This window comes from Cebus imitator, unplaced genomic scaffold, assembly GCF_001604975.1.
Source record: "Cebus imitator isolate Cc_AM_T3 unplaced genomic scaffold, Cebus_imitator-1.0 Scaffold224, whole genome shotgun sequence".
Classification (NCBI taxonomy): domain Eukaryota; kingdom Metazoa; phylum Chordata; class Mammalia; order Primates; family Cebidae; genus Cebus; species Cebus imitator.
The window spans coordinates 1-23,146 of NW_016107539.1; the positions used below are offsets into that span (position 1 = coordinate 1).

General features: G+C 52.1%; 2 protein-coding genes across 2 annotated transcripts in view; one reads left to right on the top strand and one right to left on the bottom strand.

The window, feature by feature from the left end:
* The first annotated feature begins 66 nt into the window (after positions 1–66).
* Positions 67–8,397, top strand: PTPN1 (protein tyrosine phosphatase non-receptor type 1). The gene is made up of 5 exons (XM_017496859.2): positions 67–2,385; positions 2,924–3,085; positions 3,446–3,669; positions 4,932–5,127; positions 6,353–8,397. Exons 1-5 carry the CDS (start codon positions 2,065–2,067, stop codon positions 6,374–6,376), a joined length of 927 nt encoding a protein of 308 aa, XP_017352348.1. The 5' UTR covers positions 67–2,064; the 3' UTR covers positions 6,377–8,397.
* A 492-nt stretch (positions 8,398–8,889) lies between these two features.
* The window catches only part of RIPOR3 (RIPOR family member 3), a 105,962-nt gene continuing 91,705 nt past the window's right edge, over positions 8,890–23,146 (bottom strand). Inside the window, exons 12-20 of the mRNA XM_037727242.1 lie at positions 21,752–21,882; positions 20,339–20,459; positions 19,562–19,697; positions 18,777–18,938; positions 17,569–17,730; positions 16,876–17,078; positions 13,778–13,861; positions 11,298–11,388; positions 8,890–10,829 (exon numbers count right to left, since the gene is read on the bottom strand). Of these exons, the coding sequence (XP_037583170.1) occupies positions 10,729–10,829; positions 11,298–11,388; positions 13,778–13,861; positions 16,876–17,078; positions 17,569–17,730; positions 18,777–18,938; positions 19,562–19,697; positions 20,339–20,459; positions 21,752–21,882 (1,191 nt within the window). The 3' untranslated portion in view covers positions 8,890–10,728. The remainder of the gene's footprint in view (positions 10,830–11,297; positions 11,389–13,777; positions 13,862–16,875; positions 17,079–17,568; positions 17,731–18,776; positions 18,939–19,561; positions 19,698–20,338; positions 20,460–21,751; positions 21,883–23,146) is intronic.

Genomic DNA, 23,146 nt, shown 5'->3' on the forward strand with positions numbered 1-23,146 from the left:
AAAAAAAAAAAAAAAAAAGTAGAAGTAAGATCTAGAATTTAGCACAGGATACCAGGAAGTAGAGAAGAGGTTTGGGCTGCCTGGCTCTTGAGGACGGCAACAGTGCAGCTGCTGAGAGTGCTTTCTGCCCTCTGGTGGTGGCGGCACGAGAGCCACCAGCCCTGCCAAAGCCCTGGCAGGGCAGAGAGGGTCTCTGAGTATGATGGATGGAGGCACTTTCTGGAGGATTCTCAGGAGTATCATGGGCAGCGTGTTGGAATGTGCTGGAGGATTTATGCAGTAGACTTTAAAAAGAATGCTTTTTAGCATTTGCAAGGCTGACATTGAGAGTGACTTCTGGTAAACTCCTGCTTGTTGAGGGAAACTGAATTTAAAGAGAGCACAAGAGCTGTATGCTTTTTGCTTGGCAGGGCGCATACACCCAGATCCGAAGTTTTGGTGTTAGGATCTGTTTGCTCCAACAGACTTTGTTTTTAAAAGACTTTTCTCAGCCATGGCTGTCTGCTCTAGCACAATGCTGGAATGAATTCCTTGTGAAAGAGGTGGGCAGGTGTGAGGGAGGGTGTCAGCGAGTGGTAACCCACACCTAGGAGGATTAAAAGAAAACTTGCTTTTGGCATGCTTGCTTCTTACTCAGTTTTAAAATACATTTTAAGTGCTTTTCTTCTTCCCCGCCTGCCCCCACCCCCCAAATAGAAGAAGCATTTCTTTTTCTTTAATGTCATTAAGGTTATTGGATATGATTTTCTAGAGAGGGAAGAATGATGGTATTACCTAGTGTGATTCTAGCAGTTATCCTAACGCACACAAATTTCTCCTTGTTCTGTGTAAGATGCTGTATTTAATATTGAATAGATATTAAATATTATTTACTGGTGTATTTAATGGCTGGGGCAGGGCTAATTTTGTATACTGTGTTGCATGTTCTCATCCCAGCAGAGTCAGGGGAAATCCTAGTAACTATACCATGAGCTCTGTGAGGGTGAGGTGGTATCTTTGCCCCCGCCTCCCTGGCACAGTAACTGGCACATGGTTGGCATAGCGTGGGCATTCATCAAGTGAAGGAAGGCATCGTAAGCAGGTCTGTGGCCTGAATCCTGCTGTCAGCTGCTCTCCAGGTGGCCCTGGCACCAGGCCGCAGGGAAGCTCTCTAGGCTGGTGCGGTTCCTGTCTGTGGCTGCCTTCCTGGGCCCATGTCAGGAGACTTTCACTTCTGGAGCCCTTTCCCTCTCAGGGCCTTGCTTACCAGGTGACTGGTTCCCATTTCCTGTGAGCTCTTAGGTCATTGAAGATCTTGCGCACTCCCCTCCTGTGAGGGCTGCCTTTTCATCACAGCTGCTGGAAGCCTCAAGGAAGAAGCAGACCTGGAAACAGACCCCATGCTGTTGTTTCTGTTCCCCTGGGGCAGACCCAGCCAGGGGAAGAGACTCTGGGGCAAGGGCTGTGGTCCTCCTTTCACAAGTGTCTGCAGCAGCCTCTGAGCATGGACTCTTGCCTCCAAGCGTCCACCTGCTCATCAGAAAAATGGGAGTACCTGCCTGGATCAGTTGCTGGGAGACGCAGCGCCAGCGCACAGGACACACTTAGTTCATGGACCGATGTCGTCTGTGTTGACTGCCCCTTCAGCTGGGCGTTGAGCCACACCTTGGGGTCACCACTCTTTGGAGACCAAGTCTGTTACTTTTTCCTCTAAAGTGACAATCCTCTGAAACTTCCAGATCATCTTAAAGCCCCGTCTGAAAGTTGCCCAGAGCCAGTGCCTCACCTGCTGTTCCTTGTTCACTCTTTCACAGGAGGCCTTGCAGGGCTTTATGACAAGATTTTTGTGGGTGGCTGCACAGCATCATTGTGACTCGTGAGATGGCGAGAAACCAGTTGTAACCATATAGACAGTGGAAGTGACAGGGACATCAGTGAAAAGAGGTGGGGGGACTCTTCGATCCTAAGGGACGTGAAGTCTAAGCAGGTGCACCCTGAGGGTTCAGCCTCAAGCCCAGGGCCTGGCCCCAGGGCATGGTGTTTGTTGACTGCGTGCGTGGACCCTGGGAGAAAGTCTGAAAATTAATGTTCCTCTTAGAGGTCGATGACTGGAAGGTGACTCTAAGTGAACTTGGAACTAGTGATTTCTGTACAAATGATTCTCTGAGAACCATCATGAGAATTTTTCTCTTTCAGACTCAAGAAACTCGAGAGATCTTACATTTCCACTATACCACATGGCCTGACTTTGGAGTCCCCGAATCGCCAGCCTCATTCCTGAACTTTCTTTTCAAAGTCCGAGAGTCGGGGTCACTCAGCCCGGAGCACGGCCCCGTTGTGGTGCACTGCAGTGCAGGCATCGGCAGGTCTGGGACCTTCTGTCTGGCTGATACCTGCCTCTTGCTGGTAAGGAGGCCCTTGTGGGCGTCCCAGGGAATTCTTCCACCTGCTCTGCCTTGATGTTTTTTCCCAAGTAGAAACTGGAGCATTCCTCTTCTGAAATACAGAAAGTCTCTGTGTTAGTCCGTTTTTGCGTCACTTTAAAGGAGTACCTGAGACTCGGTAATTTATAAAGAAAAGAGGTTAACCAGCTCATGGTTCTGCAGGCTGTAGAAGCATGGCACCAGCTTCTGCTTGGCTTCTAGGGAGGCCTCAGGGAGCTTCCAGTCTTGGTGGAAGGTGAAGAGGAGCAGGAGTAAGAGATGGGGGAGGTCCCAGACTCTTTAACAACCAGATCTCTGCAAACACATTATGTCAGGGAGGGTACCAAGCCTTTCATGAGGGACCCACCCCCTGGCCCAGACAACTGCCACCCAGCCCCACCTCCAACACTGGGGATCCCATTTCAGCATGACGTTGGGAGGGGACAGACATCCTAACATGTTAGTCACATTGCCCGAGAGAATGGGACCTAGCTGACTTACGTCTCCTCTCTGGCTTTCAGATGGACAAAAGGAAAGACCCTTCTTCTGTTGATATCAAGAAAGTGCTATTAGAAATGAGGAAGTTTCGGATGGGGCTGATCCAGACAGCAGACCAGCTGCGCTTCTCCTACCTGGCTGTGATCGAAGGGGCCAAATTCATCATGGGAGACTCTTCCGTGCAGGTCAGCCTTGCTTTTCTTTGAATCCAGGTGTGACCGTTTTAACTTTTTCGTCCTTGAAGGAGGCTGTCAGTTTAACAGTTCAAACACCATCTGGTGTAGCTGCCCTTCATGTTTAAAATAGCTAGAGAGTTGTCAGAACGTTCACCATGTTCCACTTTGTGCATTTGAAGTGCTCACGTAGAGAGCATCGATAGGAGAAGAGATTTTATTTTCAAAAGATTTCATCTTCCCGATATATGGCTGCAGCCCGAGAAGCCGAGAGCCCCTCGCCAAGCCATCACCTCCGCTCACGTGATGGGATTTCCTGACAAAACAGCCAACGCCAACACTAATAGGACTTCCTCTTGCTGCTCTTTCAAGGATCAGTGGAAGGAGCTTTCCCATGAGGATGTGGAGCCCCCACCTGAGCATGTCCCCCCGCCTCCCCGGCCACCAAAACGAATCCTGGAGCCACACAATGGGAAATGCAGGGATTTCTTCCCAAACCACCAGTGGGTGAAGGATGAGACCGGGGAGGATAAAGTCTGCCCCGTCAAGGAAGAAACAGGAAGCCCCTTAAATGCCACACCCTACAGCATGGAAAGGTAATATGATTGGGTCCCAGCTTGCTGGGGTAAGGGGAAATGACCTTCTGTTCTAGAATCACATGCTGGTGCTGAGACCCTGTGAACGAGGCCTCCTGCTGGCAGGCAGCGCTTCCACCTCCCTGGGGAACGGGGGACTTCTGTGGGCTTCTAGTGCCACCTTGTGGTGCTTGTTGGAATGAGTGGCTTAGTGCCACTGAGTAGCATTTTTCTGCCCTCCCCCGCCCCCCGCCAGGCTTCCGGCCAGCCCTGAAATGTGATGTCCATGTACTTTCAGTCCCCACAGTAGTCCTTTGGGGAATGTAACCTTTTTTATGTGGTATTGATTAAATTCCCATTTTACTTCCTTGCAGTTTGACAACTATTATTGCGTACCTATTGATATGTGTGGAGCACTGAGTTAACTAGCACATGTCCACATGTCCCCATGTCCCCTGGTCTGTGTTCTAGACCATCTTTTTGGAAAAGAGGCAGACCCAAAGCCTATTTCGGTGGGGGTCCACAGACAGTGGTATGATAGACGTGTGTGCTGTGGTTGTCAGTGAAGGCTGCTTGCAGGAGGTGGCCGTGCACGGAAAGCTTGCAGAACAAGTAGGTGTTAGTTCCAGCTGAGAGATGTCACTGCTGGCCGTGGCTTGATCCCTGCTTTCTGGAGGGAGGTTTTAAGACATGTCCTTACTCTGACCCAGCAGTTGTATACATGGAGAAATGTACCTTGTAGCCATTCTCAAAACAAGCATGTAAAGATATGTGTAGGTAGGTGTGTGTTGTGGCATTGTTTGTAGTAGTGAAAAATTAGAGACGAGCCAATGCTGTAACCAGCAATCTGATCAATTATGTTCTCTCTGCGTGTTGGGATGTCCCGTAGCTCCTAAAGAATGAGGTGTGGGTGTGTACTGATGTGGCCAGACATTGCAAATGCAGCACATGAGAAAGCAAGTCACACAATAGTGTGTACACCAGTGGAGCCTCCAGCTAGATCATCAGTGACCACTCGCCCAAGCACCCGTGCTCCCTGCCCTGGGTGTGGTTGCTGTCTGAAGTACCTGGGGGAGGGGTGACAAGTGGACTGCAGGCTGATGTGGGCCCTGGCCTGGCCGTCCCTCCAAGCAGAGGGGGCTGTCTGGCCGGCAGGGTTAACATCAGCCTACTCTGTCTATGTGTGGCTTGTTTTTTCCTAGAGTTGCTGCCACGGTAGCAGCATCCTTGCCTTTCATTTTCTCCCAAGTGAGTAACCCATCCCTGCCCCTCTGATTCCTCAGCATGAGTCAAGACACTGAAGTTAGAAGTCGGGTCGTGGGGGGAAGTCTTCGAGGTGCCCAGGCTGCCTTTCCAGCCAAAGGAGAGCCGTCACCACCCGAGAAGGAGGAGGACCATGCTCTGACTCACTGGAAGCCCTTCCTGGTCAACATGTGCATGGCTACGGTCCTCACGGCCGGCGCGTACCTGTGCTACAGGGTATGTTTCCACTGACAGACGCGCTGGCAAGGTGCGCGTGTGCAGAGAGCACTGGCCGCTAGCCCGATGGTAGGATTCAGTTCTGTGGCGCATCTGAGCCAGTCTCAGAAGAAACAGAGCAAAGGTTTTAAAAGTCTGGAACTGTGGAAGGGCTAACAAGAGAATTAAGGATCGATGCACTGGGTTTTAAGGAGCCCTCTGGTCCCAAGAATATAAGAGTCTAATCTCAGGGCCTTAACCTATTCAGGAGTAAGTAGAGAAAATGCCAAATATGTCTGTTTCTCTCTCTCTCTCTCTCTTTTTTTTTTTTTTTTTTTTTTTTTTTTTTTTTTGAAAAAAAAATAGAGTTACAACACATTGTTGTTTTTAACCTTTATAAAAAGCAGCTTTTTGTTATTTCTGGGGGAAAAAAAAAAGTTCTAGGCACTTATGAAACTTTCTCATACCCTTAGGTGATATAATCAGCTATATAATTTATATTTGATTTCCCAGGGAAGGAATCCCAAACTTTTATGAATGTAAACTCCCTTGGAGAAGAGGGTTAGGACGCTATTGCGCTCAGGCCCCTCAGCTGTGTGCACACTGAGCCAGGACAGGGGCTTCGAGCTTTCCCACAGTAGGAAGAACAGCAGCAAAAGGCCATCTAGAAAACAAAACCTGCCTCTGCTTCTGCTCAGGGTGTCCCTGCTGGGTTTCCATTGTCCTTTCTCCATTGCTCCCTCCTGTGGCAGCCATGTTGCTCATGTACCAGCCCTCATCACCCCATCCCCATAAATGGGTTTCCGCCAGGCCTCTGCCTTGGGGTCAGGGTGGCCATCGGCTTGTCAACCCGCTGTTGATTCAGAGAAGCGGGCTCCACCTCATTGGGAGAAGTGCCATTTCAGCAGAAATCTTCACGGTAGACGTGTGTTGCTGTTAAGTAAGGGGAAGAGAGGACTAGCCTCCGAGCTCTGGCCACGGAAATGACCTCAGACTGTTACATCATTTTAAATATTTTACCTCTTTCCAGGTGGCCGAGTACATCAGATGGTTTTGCAAAATGCAAACAATTTTTTCCTTGGGGGTAATTTTTGGGGAGAGGGGGCTACTGTAAAAAGAAAAACCAAAACCCCTTTTGCTCCCTCAGAGGTTGGAGTTGCTGGGGGGTGTGGCTGGGGTCATGCATGAGGCGACAGCTCTGCAGGTGCGGGTCTGGGCTCATCTGAACTGTTTGGTTTCATTCCAGTTCCTGTTCAACAGCAACACATAGCCTGACCCTCCTCCACTCCACCTCCACCCACTGTCCGCCTCTGCCTGCAGAGCCCACGCCCGACTAGCAGGCATGCCGCGGTAGGTAAGGGCCGCCGGACCGCGTAGAGAGCCGGGCCCCTGACGGACGTTGGTTCTGCACTAAAACCCATCTTCCCTGAATGTGTGTCTCACCCCTCATCCTTTTACTTTTTTCCCTTCCCCTTCGAGTACCAAATCCACAAGCCATTTTTTGAGGAGAGCGAAGGAGAGGACCCTGCTGGTGGCGCAGAGGGAAGGGGCCTGCACCCGTCCCAGGGGCCCCCCCCTCAGGGCTCCTACCTGGAGCAGCCCAGCGGGTGGCACACCAACAGCCCCCCTCGAATCTGCAGGGAGCAACTCTCCACTCCATATTTATTTAAACAACTTTCCCCTAAAGGCGTCCATAGTGCACTAGCATTTTCTTGAACCAATAATGTATTAAAATTTTTTGATGTCAGCCTTGCATCAAGGGCTTTATCAAAAAGTACAATAATCAATCCTCAGGTAGTACTGGAATGGAAGACTTTGCCATGGGCCTGCTGCGTCAGACCAGTACTGGGAAGGAGGACGGTTGTAAGCAGTCGTTATTTAGTGATATTGTGGGTAACGTGAGAAGGTAGAACAATGCTATAATATATAATGAACACGTGGGTATTTAATAAGAAACATGATGTGAGATGACTTAGTCCCGCTTATCTGCTAGCTCTAGTTCTCGATCACCACTCCCCCAAGTGTATTAGAATGCATGTACGGTCTTCTTGTGCCCTGATGAAAATTATGTGCTTGAAATGAGAAACTTGGATCTCCGCTTACTCATGTGCCCATGTCCAAGTCTACCCTGCCTGTGCATGACCTGATCATTACATGGCTGTTGTTCCTAAGCCTGTTGCTGAAGTCATTGTCACTCAGCAATAGGGTACAGTTTTCCAGGAATAGGCATTTGCTGGATTCCTGGCATGACACTCTAGTGACTTCCTGGTGAGGCCCGGCCTGTCCTGGTACAGCAGGGTCTCGCTGTAACTCAGACATTCCAAGGGTATGGAAGCCATATTCACACCTCACACTCTGGACATGATTGAGGCAAGCAGGGGACCCCCCTCCCCCACATTTGGGATCAGCCTCCACTATTCCAAGTCAGCACTCTACTTGAGCAAACTGTGATTTGGAAGAGAGGCAACTGCTGGAAACCACACTTCTTAAACAGCCTGGGTGACGGTCCCTTAGGCAGCCTGCTGCCGTCTCTGCCTTGGTTCACCTTGCCGAGAGAGGCGTGTCTGCCCCACCTTCGAACTCTGTGGGGGGCCCGCTGGTGCTCACGACTCTTCCTGCAAAAGGAACTGAAGACCTCCACATTAAGTGGCTTTTTAACAAGAAAAACACGGCAGCTGTAGCTCCGGGGCTACTCCCTTGCCAGCATTTTCACATTTTGCCTTTCTCGTGGTAGAAGCCAGTACAGAGATTCTGTGATGGGAACATTCGAGGCGTCACCCCGCAGAGCTGTGGTGAGGTGTGGATAGGGTTTAGGTGCCAGGCTGTAAGCATTCTGAGCTGGGCTTGTTGTTTTTAAGTCCTGTATATGTATGTAGTAGTTTGGATGTGTATATATAGTAGCATTTCAAAATGGACGTACTGGTTAACCGCCTACCCTGGAGAGCGGCTGGGGCTCTCCAGCCTGTTCCCCGGATGTTGGAGAGGTAGCGAGCTGCTCTGCTATATGCCTTAAGCTGATATTTACTCATCAGGTCATTATTTTTTACAATGGCCGTGGAATAAACCATTTTTACAAAAATAAAAACAAAAAAAAAAGCGAGGTGTTTTGGTATAATACCTTTTCAGGTGTGTGTGGATACGTGGCTGCATGACCGGGTGGGCGGGGGGCATGTCTCAGGGTCTTCTGTGACCTCACAGAACTGTCAGACTGTACAGTTTTCCAACTTGCCATATTCATGATGGGTTTGCCTTTTAGCTGCAACAATAAAAATTTTTTCTAAAGAACATGAATTTGGGGTGCTTCCCATTTTCTTTGCTTAATAGACCTAAGCCTGGATGAGCGACTCCTGTTTCTTTCCATCCCTGCTGATGTGAAACAGATGTCAGTCAGCTGGGGTTAGAGTTTTCCACTTCCCAGAATTAACTTCAGCATCCTGGCGTGGACAGCGCCCTCAGGCTGCAATGCTTTCCTGACTGGGAGCTTATTGACCACCGTAGGCTTCAGCGCATTTCCTTCCCAAAACCCACACTTGGCATGCATAGGCCCTCAGATAATTTCACAAAGTTATCAGTGGTGTTTGAAGAACAGTGTTTTAAGTTGTAATCTCAAAACTGTGTCCATTACCCAATTGCCTATAAGAGACAATGGTTACCGCATCTCAGTACATAAAGTCTATTTGATACAGAATTGACTTAGAAATAAGATAGTCTTTCATTTGTGTACAAAATTAAACGGTGTAAATTCCCCGGAAACTTATTTTGACTTTTTGTTTTGAAGTAATACTGTATTTGCAAAATGTTGCAAAAACAGTACAAAGAGTTCCCCTGTACCCTCCAAGGTTCCTCAGCTGTTTCAAAGCTGACTGCAGGCCCAGGCTCCTGAGACCAGCAACAGGACAGGCTATGGTCATGTGGCCCCACAGGGTCCTGGGGCTGCAGATGTCAGTGTGGCCCCCACCGTTTCAGGTATGAAAAAGGTCATCTAAGCTTTCAAGAAGAGGGAGGTTGCCCCAGGGCCACGGTCCCCAACCTTTTTGGCACCAGGGACCGGCTCCATGGAAGAGTTTTTCCACAGACCTGGGGGTGGTGGGGGATGGTTTTGGGATCCACCTCAGGTCATCAGATTCTCATAAGGAGCACAAAACCTAGATCTCACAGTTCACAATAGGGTTTGCACTCTTAGGAGAACCTAATGCTGCAACTGATCTAACGGGAGGTGGAGGTCAGGCGGTAATGCCCGCTCACCGCTCACCTCCTGCCCTGCAGCCCAGTTCCTAACAGGCCTTGGGCCAGTACCAGGTGTGTGGACTGGGGGTTGGGGACCTCTACTCTAGGCTAGTACTGCTGCTTAAAAAAAGAGGAGGGGGACTGACAAATCAGGTGGGGCACAGGCCATGCTGCAGAATGCCCGTATGGGGTGAGCATGCCTGGAGCCTTCACCAGCATGCGGAGGAGCCCAGAGACGGTGTTTACCAGAACCGCTGCCTGAGGCCCCTCCTTCAAGTGTCCTCACAGCGCCCCACGAGACCACAGGAGTGACCCCCTCATTGGCAGGGATTTGAGGAAACAACCGCTGTCTACTCTTTTGGGTAAAAAGTAAAACACCAATTAAAATAGTTTAATTGAAATTCCAGAGAACTGAACATATGAACAAGGTTTTCTAAAAGTTAAACCAAAAAAGCACAAAATATATACAGGAAGTTTGGATGGGAAAGTTCTCTGATGCCGTGGTTACAGCACCCTCAAAGCCTAGGTTCTGTCTACATTAACAGACTCTCAGGATGTGGTTTGCTTTTTTCTAATAGACTTAAATAGGAAACTCATTTTCTTTCTATAAAGCAACGTGTTCTTCAGCGAACTCTTTCTTCAGGGCAGCTGATGGCTTCTGGAGCAGTTTATTGACGAGGCCCTCAATTGCCTCTGAAGCTGGATTGCATTTGGGTAGCGAGCGGCTCTACTCCCCGTGCTGCTCAGGGCTCCTGGGCTGATGCGGCTTCTTCCCTTTGTGTCGCTGAGCATAGGGAGGGTGAGGTTCACAGTCCAGCAGCCGCTGTCCGTGGGCTCCATGGCACGCCAGCTGCAGGTCAAGCGGAGAGTGTAGCTGTAGAAACCCTGGCTTTGTGCCTTCCCACCTTCCCCAGCTCACCGGGGTGCCAGCTGGCTGCTGCTGAAATGACTTGAGCAGCCTTCTCCATCCCAGTGTCTGTTGACCCAGAAGTGCTGAGTGGCTGACCGGCAGGGAGGCCTGGAGTTCCGTACCCTCATCATGGAGCCTTTTATTCAGGGCCTCACTTTACCTGGCCTTGGCCCTCTTGTAGGTGGCCGCCAAGTGCGGCTCGGCTCTGCATCTCAGGGAAAGTCAGACAGACCCTCAGCCAGAAGTTGGGGGCGACGTTGAGGACATGCAGCCCTTGGAACGCTGAACGTGGCCTTGCGTTTTTCTGTCCTGTCCAAAAGACCAGCCCATGCCCTGGGTCAGTGGCTGGAGCCTCAGGCAGAGCTCTGGGCAGTTCACACTCCTAGAGGAGCAGACGGCACCATTACCCAGAGCTCAGGCTTTACATGCAGGCCAAGCAGCAGCAAAAAAAGCCGAGGCGAGACTTGCTCATCAGCCAGGATATTTTAAAATACTGTGATTTCAACATCTGCCTCCTGGCCAAAGACTTCTCTTTGTTCTGAGCAGAGTTTGTCCATCCTCTCAAAAGCTAACCGTCCTTTTTCACCTGAAATAGCAAAGGCCTCTGTCACCAGGTTGGCTCCTGCCGCCCTGGCGTTTCCTACTCTCCTGGGCCAAGGTGGCCTTGGTGCTTAGTGACTATGGGTCTCGGTGGTCTCTGCAAAGCAGTGGGGGAGGGCGTATGTGCAGGAGCCCCCACCTGGTGACTCCTGCTGCCCAGGGGCCTTGCCTTTACCTCTAGGATGTTCTACCCCTGCCCTGGTTCTGGCCTCTGTCCCAAAGATCGTAAAGTCTGAGAAGACAGCAGACACTCCCTGCCACCCCAGCCACGAACGAGGCCTGTCCTGGCAGAATGCTGCAAAGGGTAGAGGTCAGCTCTGCACCAGGGCTGCTAACGCTGCCTATCCGGGGTGCTCCAGAGCTGTTCTGCCAGCCAGGAGAGCTGGGTGTGGCCTCGCACAGATTCTAAGGGCCCCAGGAACCCCGCTGCGCTGCAGGGGATGTGCTACTTTACCAAATGACAGTGTGGTTTCCCGGGCTGCCGTCCGCACGGCTTCCAGGTCAGACTGGCACAGGCTGGCAATCTGGTCGATGCTTTCAACGCCCTGTTTGAGGTTAGGGGAGAGGGTCCTTTAGGGCGTGTTCTCAACAGTGGTAGAGTCCACTTAGCGGCCCTGCAGGGCCAGCCCTAGCGTGGTCTCTGGGGCCTCAACCCCTTTTCTGCAGGCTTCCAGGTTTCCTAGGTGGCCTCAGGCTCATAAGAGGTACCTCTGGACTCGAAGCGCCTCGCCTCTTCAGCCCTGACACCTGCTAGGGAGCCAGGCTGTTAGCAGAGTTTGTCTTCCTGGATGCCTGCTGAAAAGGAGGTGGCCTGCTGCCTTCTGGACCTTCCTACCTCCCCCACGCTCTCCTTACCCTCCTCTCTCCAGGGCAGCCTGTGCCAGGACGTCGCTGACTCAGGCACATACCCGGGGCTGCTCCTGCAGGCCCAGGACTGGCATGTGCCGCAGCGCCCTCTGCTGGACACCCGGCCCTTGCTGGTTTTCTGATCCTAGCCAGCTTCTCTTGGAATTTCCTGTTGATTCATCCCAGAACGAATGGGACGAGTGAGTTTAATCTGTATTGAACTGTCTTTCGTCTAGCAACTGGCAATTCCAAATGCAGGTGAGGCTGAGGGAAAGCGGAAATCCCCTCACATCCATGGGATTTATGTGTGGGTTTTATCAAGAGTCTCAAAAATGCTCATCTCTGGCTCTAGGATTGGGTCTAGCCTGAGGAAATAATTCAGAACTCCATGGCTTTTTAAAGCTTTATGCACGAACATGATCATAATGACATTATTTAGGATTAAAAAACTATTTCCTATGAGAGTGGGTAAGTAAGTTAAATTAAGGTATATACTTGATAGCCCCTTCATGAAGTATTCTAAAGTGGAAAAAGAAAAGACATAAAAGAAGTCAGGTGTGGTGGCTCACACCTCCCAGCACTTTGGGAGACCGAGGCAGGCGGATCACAAGGTCAGGAGATCGAGATCATCCTGGCCAACATGGTGAAACCCTGCCTCTTCTAAAAATACAAAAATTAGCTGGGGGTGGCGGTGTGTGTCTGTAATCGCAGCTACTCAGGAGGCTGAGGCAGGAGAATTGCCTGAACCCGGGAGGCGGAGGTTGCGGTGAGCCGAGATCGCGCCATTGCACTCCAGCCTGGGTAACAAGAGCAAAACTCCGTCTCAAAAAAAAAAAAAAACATGTAATTCAGGAGCTCAGAAAGTGAATTCCTGGGGCCGCCTGCGTATTCACCCAGAGCCACAGCAAATGCCCACTAAGTATTGCTGTCATAGAGTTTCTGGTAGTGGAGCTGACAGCTCCTCTAGAACTGCTTATTTAGGTGTTTTGTTTGGAAACAGGGTCTTACTCTGTCACCCAGGCTAGAGTGCAGTGGTGTGATCTTAGCCTCTGCCTCCTGGGTTCAAGTATCGAGTAGCTGGGACTACAGGCATGTGCCACCATGCCTAGTTTTTGTGGGGTTTTGTATGATTAGTAGAAAGAGGGTTTCCCCATTTTGGCCAGGCTGGTCTCGAACTCCTGACTTCAGGTGATCCACCTGCCTCAGCCTCCCAAAGTGCTGGGATTATAGGTGTGAGCCACTGCCCCTGGCCCTTTAAAAGATTTTTAACAGAATTTTTTAAAACATGTAATTCAGGGCCGGGCGTAGTGGCTCACGCCTGTAATCCCAGCACTTTGGGAGGCCGAGGCGGGTGGATCACGAGGTCAAGAGATCGAGACCATCCTGGTCAACATGGTGAAACCCCGTCTCTACTAAAAATACAAAAATTCAGCTGGGCATGGTGGTGCATGCCTGTAATCCCAGCTACTCAGGAGGCTGAGGCAGGAGAATTGCCTGAACCCAGGAGGCGGAGGTTGCGGTGAGCCGAGATCGCGCCATTGCACTCCAGCCTGGGTAACAAGAGCAAAACTCCGTCTCAAAAAAAAAAAAAACATGTAATTCAGGAGCTCAGAAAGTGAATTCCTGGGGCCGCCTGCGTATTCACCCAGAGCCACAGCAAATGCCCACTAAGTATTGCTGTCATAGAGTTTCTGGTAGTGGAGCTGACAGCTCCTCTAGAACTGCTTATTTAGGTGTTTTGTTTGGAAACAGGGTCTTACTCTGTCACCCAGGCTAGAGTGCAGTGGTGTGATCTTAGCCTCTGCCTCCTGGGTTCAAGTATCGAGTAGCTGGGACTACAGGCATGTGCCACCATGCCTAGTTTTTGTGGGGTTTTGTATGATTAGTAGAAAGAGGGTTTCCCCATTTTGGCCAGGCTGGTCTCGAACTCCTGACTTCAGGTGATCCACCTGCCTCAGCCTCCCAAAGTGCTTGGATTACAGGCGTGAGCCATCACGCCCAGCTCCAGTGGAATCATTTTGAAGTTAACTAACCCTAACCACCAGCAGGCTTCCCTGTCAGCCACTAGTGGGGAAACATCAGGCTCACCTTGAGCTGTTTGAGCGCCAGGCACGCAGCCTGCTGCAGCCTTGCGTCGTCCTCTGCCAGGGCATTGGTGTAGAAGAGCAGAGCCTGGGGAGAGGAGGAGGCTGTGAATGGAGGGGCGAGCAGAAGCAGAGTCCATGGTTCCAGGGTCCGTCAGCCACCGGGTGCCGACAGTAAGGCATGCAGTGGCCGCTCTTCTCTAAACAACATTCAGGTCATGATCTCTCCATCTTTGGGCCAGGTGTCCACAGTCACAAGATCTGTACTGTGGGGTTTATCCCTAAAAACTGGTCCCAGGGCTACTACAGTGAAGAAAGCTCTTTTTGTCTAATATTCTAGAAGTACATTCTGAAACTGCTGTCTGTAAAATGCTGAATCAGAGAAAGCAGATGCCCAGCTCAGACCAACAGAAGAGCTGATGATACCGAGGGCATTGCCCTCCTCAGCTGAAAAGGGGCAAGGCTGCTGCCCCGAGCCAGAGGAAAACATGCCTATTCTCCTCAGCCCCCTTTCCAGTCACAGCGGTGACCCTGCCTTCTTCAGTCCCGTGACCATGGCCACCTCAGTTCATCTCTTTGGGCCTAACTTGACTGCACTGAAAACAAAGTTGGCACTTGCTTCATGCACTGCTGTAGAGTTTGTCAGGAAGCACATGAGTTCATGCCCCGCCCACAGCAGAGTCCAGCTTCTGCGGCTGCGCCTTCAACTGCATGAGTGGGGCCAAGGAGGGCCCAGGTGCAGAGCCAAATGAGAATGGCCACCTTTCCCTCTGCAGGTGGCTCTCTGAAGTGTCTGCTGCTTTGGGAAGACAGGGAGACTGAGTAGGATCGGGGCCCTCCTGCTCCTTCCTACATGGCATTGGTGAGGAGGACTGTCAGGACACATCAGTATGGAAGGCAGCCCTCTCCCTCCTCAGTACCCCCATCTGGGGCCAAGCAATCTGTCACTGGGGTGACTCTGGCTCCCGCCTCAGTGTTTCCTGCTCTCTAAAGTTTGTCACATGAAGATGAAGGTTTTTGGGTGGTTGTTGTTGTTGGATACAGAGTCTCACTTTGTCACCCAGACTGAGGTGCAGTAGCACGATCTCAGCTCACTGCAACCTCTGCTTCCCAGGTTCAAGCAGTTCTCATGCCTCAGCCTCCAAGCTGGGAATACTGCCCACTGGCATGCACTGCCACTCTTGGCTAATTTTTTTGTACTTTTGGTAGAGACGGGGTTTCACCATGTTGGCTAGGCTGGTGTCAAACTCCTGACCTCAGGTGATCCACCTGCCTCAGCCTCCCAAAGTGCCAGGATTACAGGTGTGAGCCACTGCACCCAGCCATGGAGGCCTTGTTTACAGTATGAAAAGATACCCACATACCTCTAAACCACCCCCCTAAGAAAATACACCTGACTTCAGTGGATCCTTGAAGCCCAACTACTAGCTTTCAGGAACTACAGAAGACAGATAAATGCATTAGACTACATCCCACAAGCAGCAAAGTCTAGCTATTCCAGAACAACCTGGGATCGTCAAGAAATTAACTGCAAGCAGAGAAAGAAATGGAGAAGGAACCTTGAGATTAAATGGAAATTAAAAGCCATCAGCTATTCACAATGCATGTCCTTATGTAGATTCTAGTTTAACAAAAATAAAACAGGATACTTGAGGCTTGGGAATTTAGAAGTATGATATAAAGGAATTCATGGTGAATTTTTTAGATATGATAATGGTATTATAGTTCTGATTTTTGAAGGATTTTTTTTTTTTTGGAGGCAGAGTCTCGCTCTGTCACCCAGGCTGGAGTGCAGTGGTGTAATCTCTGCTCACTGCAACCTCTGCCTCCCAGGTTCAAGTAATTCTCTGCCTCAGCCTCCCAAGTATCTGGGACTACATGCGCCCACCACCACGCCTGGCTAGTTTTTTGTGTTTTTCATAGAGACGGGGTTTCACCATCTTGGCCAGGCTGGTCTTGAACTCCTGACATTGATCCACCCACTTCGGCCTCCCAAAGTGCTAGGATTACAGGTGTGAGCCACCGCACCCGGCCGAAAGAATTCTTAACCTGTTGACACATATAGTTAATTATTTAAAGTCAAATATGATACTTCAGAATGTTTCATAGTGATAGAGGGGAGTGAAGGAAGAAGGGGCAGGATTGGCTGTGGGTTGATGGTGGTTAGGCTTGGGTGATGAGGGCAGATGGATTCATTGTATTGCTGTGTCTACTTTCGCATGTTCAAAAGACTACAAATAAAGAGGTAAAAAAACAACTCCAAAATGTCCGGGCGCAGTGGCTCACACCTGTAATCCCAGCACTTTGGGAGGCCGACGCAGGTGGATCACAGGTCAGGAGTTCAAAACCAGCCTGGCCAATATGGTGAAACTCCATCTCTACTAAAAATACAAAAAAATTAGCCGGGTGTGGTGGTGGGTGCCTGTGTAATCCCAGCTGCTCCGGAGGCTGAGGCAGAGGCAGAGAATTGCATGAACCCAGGAGGCAGAGGTTCCAGTGAGCCGAGATTGCACCCCTGGACTCCAGCCTGGGCGACAGAGCAAGACTCCGTCTCAAAAAAAAAAAAAAAAAGACCGCAAAGTAGGCATATGGGCTCCAAGGAGGACTGCTGGCAACAGAACTGGAGATTTCCTCTCCAGTTGAGCTGAGACCAGCACTGTTGGCTATGCCCTTGATGTCACCCTTCCTGCACCCCTCAGGGTGTGGCACCTTAACCGTACAGTAGTCACAGGCCAAGAGTGAAAGGCAGAGGGGTCCATTCTCTTGTTTTTCAAATGGACTGAACACAATGATCCATTACCAGGTAGCCTCGAATATTAGTTGGAAGTAAAAGACGACTATCAAAACACTAAGAACAACATTCAATGTACAAGTGACGCTCAGAGGCCTAACAGTGTGTTGCTTTGGAAGCAGGAAGGGGGTAGGCTTAGGTGCATTCATGTGTGTGACTCAGGTGGCAGCCCAGGTCCCTCCAAAATAGCTCACAGCCAATGCCACTGTAGCCCCTGGCACGCGCTGCTTTGGACTTTTCCATGAGAACACCTGCTTATCTGTGCTCACACATCTGCAGCTAGGGCCTGCCACCTGCCCTGGACAACGTACCTTTTCCCGGAAGCTTCTGTTCCTGACTGCACCCGCCAGGCGAGCACTGGCCGCCCTGCACACCCTCGGAGTGCCATCCAGCTGGAGCAGCGCCCAGGCTGTTAAGGTCTGGGGCAGGGGCTGGAGCTGGCCCAGCCGCTTCCCCTGCAGCTTCCGGACCGCCTTGGCCTGCCCCGTGCAGTGGAGCTCCTCGATGAGTGTCACTAGAAGACAGGAAAGAGGTGGCCCGGGGCCTGAGCGGGAGTGCAGTAGGACAGCTGCAAATCTGCTTGGCTGCTGCCATGAGCCACAGAGGAACAAATCCCAGAGCCAGCAGGATGGGCACCAAGGCCAGGGCTGGACTAGTTTCACAGGGAGCTCCTGGATCTCTAGGAATGCCTTTTAACAAAGGATCAATACTCTCCGAAAATTAATAAAACCACAGCCCATGCTTCCAGGCACTCTGGCAAGCCGAGATCACCCTCCTACCCAGCTCTGACCTCTGTTCCATATTTTTTAAAGCTGACTTCCCTTGGCGCTAATATCACCCCCATCAGCTGAATGCAGAATCTCATTAAATCAGGGTTCCCGAAGGAACAACTGGCAGGGACATGTCGTGGTCCTGTCCCTGAATTGTAACCCGAGAAGCTGTCTGCATGTGACAGGGCTCCGTGGATATTCCTCTGCTCTGACAGCCACCTACCCCAGCCTTACCTTCCTTGGTGAGCTGGGTGAAATGCTTCTCCAGGTCAGAGACGCTCTGCCTCTGCAGGTAGCTGTGAAACTGGAACCAGGTGATGGTCTGGTCTTCAGGGAGCCCAGCTCCAGGGAGCAGCCCACCACAGCTGACCACCTGTTCCAGGAGCCTGCGACACACTGGCCAAAGGAGAGAGCACATCAGGAGAAACTGAGACCTCAGTCCTCCACGCTTCTCAGCTGGGAGTAACCTGGTCGGCTAAACGGTTTTCTGGGCCTGGCACAGTGGCTCACACCTGTAATCCCAGCACTTTGGGAGGCCAAGGCAGGTGGGGTCAGCTGAGGTCAGGAGTTTGAGACCAGACTGACCAACATGGAGAAACCCCGTCTCTACTAAAAATACAAAATTAGCCGGGCATGCTGGTGCACACCTGTAGTCCCAGCTACTTGGGAGGCTGAGGCAGGAGAATCGCTTGAACCCGGGAGGTGGAGGTTGCAGTGAGCCAAGATTGCGCCATTGCACTTCAGCCTGGGCAACAGGAGTGAAACTCCATCTCAAAAAAATAAAAGGCTTTCTGATGGCACGAGGGCAGGTGTCGCTTACTGAGCTCCCTGTGTCGTGGGAGAGGAGTGTGCCCAGCTGGAGTCAGGACTGTGACTCCGATGCACTGAGTCAGACCGTCTTGGATTCATCCTTGTGCCCAGGCCCCACCGCACCTGAATCTAAATCCTGGAGGCAGGGCCTGGGAATAGGCATGCCAACAGGCAGCCCAGGTGACACGTGGAACATGACTGTCACCTTTCACATGCTCCACAGAGAAGAGCAGTGGGGCTCTGCATTCTGGGGAAGAACGCAGTGCAGCCAACATTTCTAGATGCCCTCGTGGGCCCCTGCCTGCCTCCTTTCCCATAAGGTTCATTCTTCCTGTAAGGCTCTGGTGGGAGGCATGGAATCTGTCCCCAGAAAAATGCACCGGCCTACCAAGGTTTGCACGCAGCCTCAGAGCTCCACACACTGTTCAGAAGGTCCCAGGTGGAGGCTCATTTCTCGCTCAGTGAAAGGACGGAGACTTCCACTCAAGCTGAAAAACCTCCTCCATTCGATGTCATGAAGACACAGAGGTGAAGACAGGCTGAAATGAGCCAGCTGAGGCCACCCTGAAGGCCCTGGAGAGTCGTGATAGCCCTTCTGTGGGAGGCGATGGACAACACAGGCGGGAACCCACCTATTTCCAGCTGGCCCGGGTATTTCCCTCTGACTCTGTGCAGGAACATTTTCTTGAGCTGGTTCAGCAGCGTCGTGGCAGGGCAGGACAGGACCCGACCAGGCCCCGTGCACGCCCTCCACAGCTTCAGGCACCCCTTCCTCCGCGACACCTGTGGAATGACTGAAAGCCCCAGTTCAGAAACCTGAGTGGCAGGTTGGGGAGAGCACGTGACAAGGACCCCAAAGGAGTTTCCCTCCACTGGGACCTAAGAGGGCAGGGAGGAGAGGGTGGTGTGGGCTTGACGCAGGGTCCCTTCTCCGAACTGGCTCTAAACATCTACACAGGGCCACCACCTGCAGTCCCCACAACAACCTGGAGAGGCTGCTGTCACCAGCCTCTCTCTACAAAGAACCTGGCCTCCTATGAGCAGACATCCCAGGGGGCAGAGGTGCAGCTGGGATCAGCTACTCTGAGTGTGCATTCTGTACCTTGAATATGGCCTGGGGTTACCTCAGTGAACCCTGTGCAGTGCCCTCCCCTTAGATAGATAGGGAAATGGAGGCACAGAGAGGTGAATCATTGGCGTACAATCACACAGCTGGCTGGAGTGTATCCTGCAACTCCAAGACGCCTCTCCCACCTCCCCGCAAAGCCTGTGTCTCTCCCAGCCCAGCCAGCCACAGCCTCCACACTGGGCTCCGGTTAACTTTGTCTATCAGGAACGGAGAAGAGGCTCCCCGAGCTTTGACCCCGTGCCCGTGCTATTCACACAGACAGCCCTTGGGTGGTAGGCAGCTCCTTACTCTCTTCGATGGATGTTGCCTTGCCGACCTTCTCAAAGTCAAGGACAGAAAGTGTCTCCAGAACGTGCTTTTGTTGTGCCACTTCTTCCAGGAGGCATTCCTGGACCAGCCTTGATAAAGCAGGGGAGGCCAGTTTCTGGGAAGCAGCCCACGATGTTCCAGGTTAGCATGGAGCATGCCCACTGAGGTCAGCTGTTAGGGCTGTGGCTCCCAGCTGTTTGTGCCCATCCCTTCTGTTCCAGGGGCAGCTCCCTGACTGTCATCTGGGGAGTCCCCTTTCACCAAGGTAGCTGAGCTGATGGGATACAGGCTGAGCTGCCAGGGACCACCTTTGCCCCCAGAAGAAGAACCAACCTGCCTGAAAGTGAAGCCAACCCACATTGCAAAGCAAAACAGAGAGAGTGAGAGATATAGTCCTGATAGCATTTGAACCCCTGGATCCAGCCAGGCCTGAAGCCTACATCTGAGCCTTTCAATACCATGAGCCAATACATTTTCCTCTTGGTTGAGCCAGTTTGCATTAGGGTTCTGGCATCTATAAATGAAAGAGCTACCACCACAGTCTCTGGTTCAAGGCTTGGGCTGTGTAAGAGCCACGTGAGCATTCACACAGACCTGGTCTGCATCTTCCACTGGGTAACAGCCTGTCTCAGTAGCTCCCAGGAGGCTGGTCTGTCATCCCTTACCATGCATCCCACCACCTTCAAGATGAGCCCTTTGCAAAGAGACTCCCAACCCCTGTCTGCCCCTCCCTGACAAGTCCCCCAGCCCAGCCACCTGCAGCAGAGCTTTGCAGACTTGGAGGTGTATCGTCAGCAGCACGTCCAGCTCTGGGGCACCGGCTGTGAGTTCCCTGGATGTTTTCAGTGATGGTGGTGGGGGCAGAGGCTGGTCCTTTCTGAGTTGAATTGAGAACTAGGTGATCATCCCAGGTAGCAGATCAATTCCCTCTGAGGGTGGGGGGAACCCTCCCTCGCCCGAGCACTCTGGGTCAGGGAGGCCCATCCAGGTCCCAGGGAGTTCCGCCGAGGGGAAAACTAGGAGGATGGAGAAAGGAGCAGAGGGCGGCAGCAACTCAAAATAGAGCTGGGGGTGTGGCCCAGGGCCTGGGGAAGGCAGGGCGGGCAGTCGTCTTCCAGGATGCCTCGTGGAGGTAGAAGACCATTCCAACTAATCCCAGCTCTGTGACAAGTCTGCCTCCCCAAGGCTCAGTTGACTCGTCTGTCAAGGGGGACAGGAACCCCACAATCAAGGCCGTGAGGGGTGTGTGAGATACAGTGGCAAGAGCTGCTTGCACCAAGCCCGCTCCATGGTAAGAGGCTGGACCTGTGGCCCGATCCCCTCACAGCCACTCAGGAAGGGCAGAAGCAAGTGTCAGCACAAAACACCACGCCCGCCCCATGGAGAGGTGAGAAGGAATTCAGCCTCTGCTGTTCTGCGTGAGGAGATGTGGATGCAGAAGCCCTCAGTGGCTGGGGGGGGGTGCTGCATGGCCTCTAGGGAAGCTGTCACGGGAGGTGTGGGCCCTGCGCTGGGACAGAGGGAACAGAGCAGTGGGTGCTGCTGCATCTTGGGCAGAGGGCAAAGAACTTTTGTTGTTTTGAGGCAGAGTCTCACTGTCACCCAGGCTGGAATGCAGTGATGTGATCTCGGCTCACTGCAACCTCTACCTCCCGGGTTCAAGCGATTCTCCTGCCTCAGCCTCCCGAGTAGCTGGGATTACAGGCACGCGCCACTATGCCCAGCTAATTTTTTGGTATTTTTAGTAGAGATGGAGTTTTGCCATGTTGGCCAGGCTGGTCTTGAACTCCTGACCTCAGGTGATCCGCCCGCCCCGACTTCGCAAAGTGCTGGGATTATAGGCATGAGCCACCATGCCCAGCCTCAAAGTACTTCTACCATATACTCGGTGGTTATTTTTTAAGGTTTAAAAATAATAGTAAAAGCTGATTCCTTGGAGCAGAAGGCTCAGGGCCAGGCTGGGGTGATCTCACCCACTTCGTGGTCACTGAGGACGAGCTCTGAGCCCTGCGGGGGCTGTGCGGGGATGGCAGGGAGCATGACAGAGTGACAGCGCTGAGCCGAGGACAGTGGAAGAAACAGAGCAGGAGGCCTGCAGGAAGCGTGGTGCTCAGGTCACCCAGAGGGAGTGCTGGCCACTGGGTCACTGCTGGAAGGAGCTGCACTCACCGGGGACCCTGGGAGCCCCCAAACAGGGACAGCTCATCCGGAGTGAAGTCGGCATTGAGGAAGGCAAAGCTCTCCAGGATGTACTCCATCAGGCTCTCGGCTGAGGCGTGCTCCTGCCTCGCTCTGCAGGGCTGTGGACAGAGTGGCCAGACCTGAGGGCAGTGCCGGGCCCCCCCCACCCAACTGGGGCACTGGCCAGGAGCCTCACTGCAGACCTGGGCAGTGTCCTGGTCCTGAGCCCCAATCCCACCCGCCGTCCCCCAGCACAAGCCCAGCTGCTGGCCCAAGGCATGGCACCAGACGTGGTATTCCCCACGGTCCCTCCTGAATGGCCTGTGACAAGGTAGGAGCAGAATCTGGAGGGAGACAGATCTGAAAATCCTCCCTGTATCGCACACATCCACAGGGACAGGGCCAACGGCAGGAGTGAGCGAGCGGCCCCAGCAGGGACCATGGCGGGGAGGGGGGAGGGGCTGCAGGTGCCTCCCCTAGGTGGGGGCCGTGCTCATTCCAGGGGCTCCTGCCACTTAGAAATGGGGGGCCTTGGGGACAGCTTGCCCAGTGTTCTAATAAAACCCTAAAATATGGATTTTTATGGGAAACTGCCCGGTTTTGAAATATCAACAAATTCCAAAGTATTTTAAATACATGGTGTAGGTCAGGCAAATGCCTCTTCACGAGATTCAAAAGCTGCCAGATCGGCCTCTGGGTTCCAGGCTTCTCCTCCCTGTTGGGTTTCTCTCTCCAACAGATGAAGGGAGTGCGTTGGAGCCCCCGCCCCGCCACTGCTCAAGTCACCAGAGCCTCCAGTGGCAACTCTCTCCCTGGAGATTTCTGTCCTGTCCCCAACTCATGGCTGACTCCAGCGCCAGTTCCTACCCCTGTTCGCCGCGCACCCACCCAGGCCTTGTCCACCACAAACCACAGCCAAGACGCGGGCCCCAAGGCAAAACCAGGACCCTAAGCGCTGGGCCCAAAGAGAACATCTCGAGGACCAGGGGAATAACAAGGCTAGCTGCAGAGATCACATTTTCTGATACAAAAATATATGCGTACATATGTGTGTATGTGTGTGTCAATACACACATGCATACAGGCGGCTGATTCTCAATATTTAAGGTAGTTATGTTCCAGAGGCCAAGGCGGTGGATCACTTGTGGTCAGGAGTTCAAGACCAGCCTGGCCAACGTGATGAAACCCCATCTCTACTAAAAATAAAAACAGCTGGGTGTGGTGGTACAGGCCTGTAGTCCCAGCTACTCAGGGGACTGAGGCAGGAGAATCGCTTGAACCCAGAAGGCAGAGGTTACAGTGAGCCGAGATCGCACCACTGCACTCCAGCCTGGGTGACAGAGCGATAATCCATCTCAAAAAGAAAAAAAAGTGGGGGAGAGA

Bases quoted from the DNA above. Each gene is read 5' to 3' on its own strand.
- PTPN1 (XM_017496859.2), top strand. From the start codon at position 2,065: ATGTTCCTCTTAGAGGTCGATGACTGGAAGGTGACTCTAAGTGAACTT. The intron at 3,086-3,445 runs GTCAGCCTTGCT...TGCTCTTTCAAG, and splicing joins TGGGAGACTCTTCCGTGCAG to GATCAGTGGAAGGAGCTTTC. The intron at 5,128-6,352 runs GTATGTTTCCAC...GTTTCATTCCAG, and splicing joins GCGCGTACCTGTGCTACAGG to TTCCTGTTCAACAGCAACAC.